The sequence below is a fragment of the Ursus maritimus genome, unplaced genomic scaffold (genome assembly GCF_017311325.1).
Source record: "Ursus maritimus isolate PB19 unplaced genomic scaffold, ASM1731132v1 scaffold_21, whole genome shotgun sequence".
NCBI lineage: Eukaryota > Metazoa > Chordata > Mammalia > Carnivora > Ursidae > Ursus > Ursus maritimus.
Window position 1 is genome coordinate 8,512,649 of NW_024424564.1, and position 9,614 is coordinate 8,522,262.

The 9,614-nt window shown below is 40.1% G+C and overlaps 1 protein-coding gene across 1 annotated transcript in view; it reads right to left on the reverse strand.

Moving 5' to 3' along the window:
• LLPH (LLP homolog, long-term synaptic facilitation factor) overlaps window positions 1-4,961 on the reverse strand; it is a 7,531-nt gene extending 2,570 nt beyond the window's left edge. Inside the window, exons 1-2 of the mRNA XM_008684253.2 lie at window positions 4,808-4,961; window positions 2,673-2,892 (exon numbers count right to left, since the gene is read on the reverse strand). Coding sequence (XP_008682475.1) covers window positions 2,673-2,877 — 205 coding nt within the window. The 5' untranslated portion in view covers window positions 2,878-2,892; window positions 4,808-4,961. The remainder of the gene's footprint in view (window positions 1-2,672; window positions 2,893-4,807) is intronic.
• Window positions 4,962-9,614: the final 4,653 nt, after the last annotated feature.

The following is a 9,614-nucleotide window of genomic DNA, read 5'->3' on the forward strand; positions in this document are numbered from 1 at the left end:
TGTATTTTAGAGATATTAAAGATGTGCTAATGGTTTAGAGGAGGGAGATAAGGAAAAAAGAGGTCAAGGTAACCACTAGGTTTGTGGCTTAAGACTGGATGGGGAGTTGAAGGAAATGAAATAAAGGGAAACGTGAACCTGAGGGCAGAGATGAGCAACATATTGAAAACAGGTACATTACTAAACGGAGAGACTCCCTCACCCCCAGGTCTATCCCTATTGAGTTCCTGAAATACTCCAAGAAGGAGGGTAGCCAGACATTGACGTGGGCAGGAGAGGAGAGAATTCCTCTCTGAGGATGATGAGAGAAGAGAAGAGACCTAGTTTCTGATCTAGATCCTCCACAACAAAACCTCCTAGGTTCAGCCCAATCATTCTGCAAGTCTAACACCTGATAAGCCCTCCCCACACCTTGTCCCCTCCCCGGAAGGCTTCCATTCATCATTTTAGTGCTTCACTTTTAAATATAAACAACCATTGATCACCAGACATTGGAGAAAGCCTCCAACATGAAGGAGAAAGACAAAAATAAAGGAATGGAAGGGGGGGGGGGAGAAGAACTCAAGAGAATAGACAGTGCACAGAGATCGAAATTTCTCAAACTATAATTAAGACCCTCAATGAGATCAGAGAAGATATATCCATTAAGAACCTCAGGCTGTAATAAAGAAACAATAGAAGAAAAAAAGAACTTTTAGAAATTAAAAATACAACAGCAAAACTAAACAAATCAATATAAGAAAAAGGTAATAAAGTTATGAAAATCAGAAAGAGTAACAAGAGAAAACAGAAAACAGGAGAGAAAACTAGAGACTAAATCTAAGACTCAAAAGTGAACAGGCATCTAGCATCCAGAATGTATGAGGAACTCTTACAATTCAATAAAAAGACAAACAATCCAATTTAAAAATGGCCAAAGGACTTGAAAAGATCTTTTTGTAAAGATGACATACAAATGGCCAACAAGCATATGAAAACATGTTCAACAGCATTAGGCATTGAGGAAACCCAAATCAAAACCACAAGTACCACTTCATACCCAACAGGATGAGGCAATTATCCAAAAATCCAAAAGAAAAAAAAAAAAAAGGAAAGAAACAAGTATGGTAAGGATGTGAAGAATCCTCATTCATTGCTGGTGAGAATATAAAATCAAGTGCCTGATACACAGAATTACCAAACGACCCAGCCAATTTCATTGTAAGTACAAACCCAAAAGAACTGAAACCATGTATTCAAGCAAGAATACGTACACAAATGTTCACAGCAGCACTATTCACAATAGCCAGAAGGGGAAAGCAACACAAACGCCCATCCACCAATGGATGGATAAACAAACTGTGGTACGTACATAAACTGGAGTATTACTCAGCCCTAAAAAGGAAGTACTGATACACGCTCCAACATGGATGGACCTCAAAAACATTACCGTAGGTGAAGGAAGTCAGACACAAAAGGTCACATGTTATAGGATTTCATTTATATGAAGTATCCAGAATAGGCAAATCCACAGATACAGAAAACACATCAGTGGCTGCCAGGGGCTGCGGGAAGGGAGAAACTGTTTTATGTGTAAAGAGTTCCCTTTTAAGGTGATGAAAATGTTTTGGAAACAGAGTATATCATCAATGTACCAAATGCTACTGAACTGTATACTTTAAATGGTTAATTTTATGTTAATGTGACTTTTACCTCAATGACCAAAAAAAGAGCAAATGGGCGGAGGCAGCGTACATATGAAGAAACAGAGACTCAAGTGTGAAATGCCAGGGAGAGCTGAAATAAAGCGACAGACTGAGAAATGTGAGATCAAGGGAAGGCTTTTTCCTTCTTCTTTGAGAAGGGGCATTCCAGAACACATTTACGCTGTCTGAGCGACCCAGTGGAGAAGAGGGATTGGTAAGCAGGATGCAGGAGTATACAGCCCTTGAGAATGGAGAGGATTCACAACACAAATGGAGAAACTGGCCTTTGAGAGGGTATCAGCAAGAGGGAAAACTTCTCGGATTGGAAGGCTGAGGATCACTGCTCTCTTCCTTGGACACCACATAAATTACTTCTATTTTAAGGGCCTGATTACTATGTGCGCTTGTTTCAGTTTGCTGCCAGACTGTTCTATGAGGATGTGAAAACCCAGGAGTCTTTTCCTGTGCTGAAACTAGCAACATACACAGCCTCCGACTGTAGACCGTGATGAAGACAGAGGTTGTTACAGTCTGTCAAAATTGAACACAGGGAAACTCTGATTTTTCAGGAAAATAATATAATGGCATATAAGGATTCTTTGAATGGGCACTAGATGTAGAAAAGGATAAAATGAAGAAAGATCTCCTATCTGGCCTAGTCCCGGACTGAACAGCGTACCCTTCCAACAAGGACGCGTCTACGTTTGTCTACTCCTGTTGTGCTGGGTCTGAGACACTCAGGCTATCGTACAAGCACCAAAGACACGCTCTGAATAATCCAAAACACGCCTATTCACATGAACTGGCTTTAAAATAGCTTAGCATAGGATCTCTAGCAGCACTATAAGCCTTCAAAAAATTATACGGGCATGTCAGGAGGTTTGTAGGGAAGCATGCGCAGAAAAGAATGGAGGACAAAGAGGGAAAAAGAGTCACAAAAGAAAACTGACAGAATTATTATTTTTAAAATGAAGCACATAAACTCACCTTTTTCATCTTGTACCACACATTGAGTTTTCTCTTGACAATGTTTGGGTACCACCACGGTGGCTATCTCTTGGACATCTTTCATTAAAACATCACTATCTACTTTAAGAATACTTTTAAGTCTGCTGAGTTCTCTTGGGGCATTCTTTTTTCTCTTTTCTGCACGCATCTTCCTTTTCCACTTACTCCGTAAGCTTTTAGCCATATTTTACCTGGAAAGCTAACAGAAATACAGAGACAAAAGCAAAAATTTACTATTAAAAAAGAAGGGCAAATCCTTGGAAAACCAGGTCAAAAGGTATTTCTACAAAACATGAACAAACGGAAGGTAAAACTCTTTACTCTGTTCACGATTTATGATGGCATAATGAACAAATTATGTGAGGGTCAACATGGCATATACAGCCGTTAAATAACAAGAGTACTCAATCAAATTCCCTGTGGTCACTGGCAAACCGTAAGTCAAGCCAATTCTGAAAGCTCCTGGAGTTTCCATACAAGATGCAGAAATTTACTTTCCCCCAAATGCAATGAGCATCATCACCTTATATTTATGCAACAACTTCCAAATTACAAAATGGGTGCTTTTTTGGGTACTTTTTAAGTAGGCTCCACATGGGGCTTGAACTCAGGACCCTGAGATCAAGACCTGAGTGAGATAAGATCAAGAGTCTGACTTAACTGAGCCACCCAGGCACCCCCAAAGTGTTTTTATAAATATTTTTAAACTTGATTTCCTCCATGCCTATAGGACATCTCACCTGTCTTCGTCATTATCCTCCTCTCAATTTAATCTAGCTATTTTAAACTTGTCTATTTCCACTCTTGCTGCTCTTCACCCCTTAGCCTCAGACCTGAATCCTCCACAAGGCAGTTAGTATGAGCTTTAAAAAAAAAAATTTTTAAGAGAGAGACTGAGAGTGCCAGCAGGGGGAGGGGCACAGGGACAGGGATAGAGAATCTTTACAGGCTCCATGCTCACAACCCTGAGATCATGACCTGAGCTGAAATCAAGAGTTGGACACTTAACCAACTGAGAGCCACCCAGGCGCCTGTAGTGTAAGCTTTTAAAAACTTGGAGCTTTTCCTTCTTTCATGAGACTCTTTAATGATATCCCACCTCATATTCATGATCCACAAGATTATTTGTGACCTAGCCCTGCCTCCTTCAACTGTTTCACCTCATGTTCCAAGCTCTATCCCATCACCAAGTACGAATTACATCTGAAAAAAGTTCCATCAGTGACAACCTAAGGGCAGTGTGGGGATGAGGGAATGGGAAGGAAGGAATTCTAGGTTTTACAAAGGGTTGGGAGGAAGGCTTTAGGGAGTGATTTATGACATTATCTTGACTGTGCTGATGGATGTTTGTGTACATATATTAAAACTTACATTACACACTTTAAACATGTGCAATTTATTATACGCAATCAAGCAGTTAAATTAAATATTTAGACATGATTTTGGAAAAAAAGAAAGAAAAATTTAAGTCCCAACTGCGTCCACTAGCATCTTTCCAATTTGCTGCTCCTATGCCCGGGAATGATCTTCCTAACGCCTGCTCCTTCACTTAGGTACCCCTGACCCTCACCCCTATCAACTCCCCTTCTTTTATTCTCCACATATGATCCTTCTCTTTCTCTTTAAATAGGTGTTACAATCTGAAGTTATTCATTTTCCGTCATCCCCGGTGGACTGTGGGCTCCACGAAGGCAGGGGCTAACTAAATAGACCTCGTTCACCGTTGGATCCCCCAATGTGATGCGCGTTTGCTGAATGAATAACTAATGGAACAGCAGTTTTTGGACGCCAGCAATCACAACTCACTCGGTTCTCCCGTCTACAACAACCCAAAACTTCGAGGGGCAGGGACAGAAGGTGTGCGGTAAGCAACCTTGAGGGCCCAGGCCGGAGCGAGACTACCGAAGGAGGGCTCCATCTCGCACAGAGCAGGGGGGAAGCCCGAGGGCCACCACCAAGACTATGGGAGGCCCTCGGCCCTTAAGCAGGTCTGCGTCTCGGCCGAGCTCAATTTCTCCCAGAGAAGGACCAGCCTTGAGACGAGATTCTCTACGGGCGGCGGGCTCGAGCTCCACGTTCCATACCCCACTGGACCGGAGAAGCGGCGAACTCACCGAGAAACTCAGAGACCGCGCTCACAACCACGCTGACCGGAAGCCTCCGCACTTCCGCCTTCCGGACAGCCCGGTCCACAAACTCCTGGGAGTCCCGGTAGGGCGCACTGCACGCCGGGAGCCGAAATGCCCCGGAAAGCCCCGAGAGGCGGGGTCTCCTGGAGTCCGGCGCTGACGTACTTCCTTCGATGGGAGTGCGACTGTGGAGCTTGACTCCTCCCCTGTGAGTTCCCAAGTGGGATCTGGACAATGCGGAAAATAGCGGCGGAAGTTGGGCCGCCGGCTAGACCAGCTTCCCGAGCGTGAGCGGGTTAGCCGCGACGCTCTAATCCCAACAGCGATCCTGGCCAGGTGACTCTGCCTGCCGAGTAGTGGGCTCAGAGCCGACCTTTACATCTCAGGTCCGGCATCAAGGTTCACACGGTACTCATGGATTTCCGTAGACTGAGTCTTCCCAGATCACGTGTTCTTCGAGAACCCGAACTGAAATCATCTTAATTTGAAGCCTTTAAAATTTCCCATCCCGGGTGATGATCTCACGGGTGTACGCATTTGTCAAAACTTACCAACAGTACACGTAAAATGTGTGCGACTTATTGTCAGTTATACCTCAAATCTGTACCCCAAAACGACCCTTTACCAATCCAAAGACAAATTCAAAAAGTAAAATGACCAAACTGATTCTGTTCAACCAATGTTTACCTGGCTAATAATCAATATAAACCAGACATAAATCTAAGCCTACGGCAGTTGATTTAGGTGACTGTCACATTGGTCACAAACACCAGTTCTTTTTATTTTACATATGCTAGTAGCATACGCTTGTTTTTCAATTTTTTAATTTAAATTCAATTTAGTTAACATATAGTGTATTAGTTTCCGGGGTAGGATTTAGTGATTCATCAGTTGCATATCACACCCAGCTAATAGCATAGGCTTTGGAACCAGACAGGTCTTATGTTGCATTTTTGGTTCCAGCACTTCCTTATGACTTATAAAAGTATCTCAGAGCCTGGAATTCCTTCTCCATAGACCCAAGCTAATACAAGCTAATTGATCCTAGGTAGGTGATGAGAGCTCAGCAAATGGTAGCTTTCATCGTTTTTACATAATTTCAAAATGCACATGCTTGTTAAGCTGTATTTTCCAGAGATTTGTAACATACAGCAAAAAACAGTAAATTGTCTTTAATGATGCCTAGTAAATTCCTGGCTGGTTGCTAGTAAAGGAGTTCTGAGATAATTTGTGTGTACCTTTTTTCTTTAAACTTGTGTCCTTGAAGAAACCCTGCATCATATGGAAATTACTGTATTCGAAACACGTTAGGGTTTTTTAACACTGGCTGGAAAAAATCCCTAACGTGCTATATAAAAAAGCATGCATGAGAAACCTGCTTTCTTTAAATAAGAGATTAAGCTTTATAAATTTATAAATATATGTGAATTTTCACATATTACCATATATTAGATCTTAGCTGCCTCTCCCAAAAATACATGTTCATTGCATTTTAGAGAAAGCTCACTTTCTGATAGTCCTAATTAACTGCATCTCGTTTAATATACCAAGCCAAGACCCGAACAGACACCTGGCACCAGAAAAGAGAAAAACTTATTACGAAAATGTCATGGCATTAAATATATGCCAAAATTCTGCATTATTAATACTTTAAAAAGCTGAATCATAAACGGTATTAAAAAAAAAACTTTTAAACTTATTTCACCAGATTGTATAAATGCAGTTCTCAAAATAATTAAATGGCCTTAGTATATTTAAAAATCCTTAATTCATTCCCTCATTCATACATTTGAGTATGCAGAGTATGCACTCTGTTCAGGCTCTATGTTGGGTATACAAAGATGACTGAAAGTAAACTAACGGCTTCAGGAAACTTTGGCCCCTGATGGAGGGACGAGGCTTAGAAGTCACACCGAACATTGCTTCAGCTCCCTCACAGAGCTGGAAGAAGCCCCTGGAACTGGAGGCAAAGTGGACAGCACTGAATACGACTGGGAGTGCACTGGTTCCCACCTTAATGGCATGCTACACAACACACACCAGCCGGTAGAGCCTCTGCAGTTAGGCCTGTCCACGGAACGCCGAACCTGAATAGTCACTCATTCCGGACTACAAAGACTTCTGGGCTTCAGATGGTGACCCCATGCTGTCCAGGCCCTAGGTGTCGGGGACTTCAAGGCAAAGCTCTACAAAGATGAACCAACAAAAAGAGCCTAAGTTCCCAGCTGTTCCAAAAAGGCACACAGTTGGCTGCTGACATTACTAATTCTCCAAAGTGCATCAAGTGTACTGCGGGAAAAAAATGTGGGCAGGCAGCCAGAGCCCACTGCACCTTTCCCAAAATTACATTCCGTAAAAACAGTTCTCAGATACTGCTCTTTCTCTGTTTTCCTCCTACCTCTGGCTATACTTTGTTCCTCGCAGGTGGAGCTGCCAATCGCTCTGTCCAAGTCCTGCTCATTCCACTTTTTAAAGTATTTCTGGAGTCTGTGTATTTTCGCTTTTACTTGTAAAAAATTGAAGTTGCGTGTACCCTTTTATCCAGCAATTCCACTTCTAGGTATATTCCCCTACCTAGGCAAACTCATAATCTATGCACACTGGGGCACATGCAGGGACAAACATAGCAGCACTGATTTTGCCAGTAAAAAAGAAGGAACAGTATAAAATTCTTTGACAGAAGAAAATATGAATGATTATGGCTCACTGATAAAATATAATAGTCTGCATCAGTGGTTTTCAAACTTCTTGGTCTTATGATCTTTTTACAATCTTAGAAATTACAACATTTGTCATATCAGAAATTAAAACAATTTTTTAAAAATTTATTTAAGTCCTCTAAAAAAGATAAATGAATACATGTCTACATTATTTTTATTAAAAAAACTATTTTCCAAACCAAAAAATAATTTACTGAAAAGAATGGCACTGTTTTACATTTTTTAAATGTCAACTCTGTTTTTGCTTATTTAGAATCTTTAGTCACAATTCAGTGCATTCTTCCTTTGGACTGCCAATAAGAATTAATAGTAGCTGACATTAAGCACTCAGTTTATATGACATATCCAACTCATTTAATCCTTCTAACAGTCCACTAAGGTAGGTATTATGATTCCCATTATAAAGATGAGGCAAAAGACCTAAGTAAGAAAGGATAAATAACTTGTCAAAAGTCACATCATCCATCAGCTGGTAGCACAGCAAGGATTCCAATCTAAATGCTCTTACCCACTATACTATGTTAAACTTGAGTATAGCATCATGCGACAGAGTATTCAACAATTAATTGATAATGATGGAGTCAAATTTACATCTAAAACTCACCAGAGGCTAACTCTATAGTATTAATTTATTTCAACTTAATAGCTGGGGAATGATGCTTAGTGGGTGTTATGGGCTGAGTTGTGCCCCCAAAAATTCGTATGATGAAGCCTTAGCCTATCTGGGCTGCCATAACAAAATACTAGAGACTGGGTAGTTATAAACAACAGAAATTTCTCACAGTTCTGGAGGCTGGGAAGTCCAAGATCAAGGTACTGGCAAATGCAGTGTCTAAAGGCTCTTTCCCTGGTTCGAAGATTGTGTCTTTTCACTGTTACCTCATGTAACATAAAGGGTGAGGGATCTCTGTGGGGTCACTTTTTTAAGAGCACTAATCCCATTCATGAAAGCTCCATCCTCATGACCTAAGCATGACCCAGAAGCCCCACTTCATACTATCACACTGGTCATTAAGTTTCAACATGTGAATTGGGGGGGGGACAACAAAACATTCAGACTATTACAAGGTCCTAACCCCTAGTACCTCAGAAGGTGACCATATTTGGAGACAGGGTGTTTAAAGAGGTAATTAAGGTAAAATGAGGTCATTAGGGTGGGCCCTAATCCAGTGTGACTTGTGTCCTTGTAAGAAGAGGAAATTTGGACACAGACAAGTACAAAGAGAAAACCATGTAAAAACATGGGGAGAAGATGACCATCTACCAGCCAAGAGAGAGATCGCAGAAGAAACAAACCTACGATCTCAGACTTTTAGCCACCAGAACTGTGAGGAAATAAATTTTTGTTTAAGCCACCCAGTACTATGGCACCTTAGCAAACTAATACAATGAAGGAATTCGCGAAAGTTTGCTTGGCCACTGGTACAACGTTATAATTTTTATATGGAAACTGTACTTAAAAAAAACTAATAATGTCAAATTTTATGTCAAAATATCTGACTTTCAAGAAGACATTTCATTTTTAATACATTTTATAATGAAATGTCATTAACATTTTAATAGAATGCTGAATAATTCAGTGGAATTTATCTTTTATGCTTTTTCTAAGTCAGATCAAAATCTTCTAGGAGAAGGAAATTTACACTTTATAGTGATAAGGATACAAGTACTCTAAAATCAAAATCAATTCTAACATTAATTAAGGAAAAATTTAGATAAAATCACTAGACACAGATAAACTGACAGTCTAATCTACTCATGAAATTATTTTTGAATTGCAGATAAACAATCTATATATGGCAAGTTTAGGACTGAAAAAATGGAAAAACAGAATTTTGGTATCTCCTACCTGAGATTCTAAATCAAGGATTTAGAAACGAGATACCATAAAGAATAGTAAGATTTATATTATTAGCATATAATCTAGTAATTACATCATATATTTAATATATTTACATATAATCAGAATTATTATTATTATAATCACTTTTATACAATAGTAACACAGATATTACTATTATACTATATAATAGCTCAGAAGTACATAGCATATGAAGAAAGTCACAAAAGTA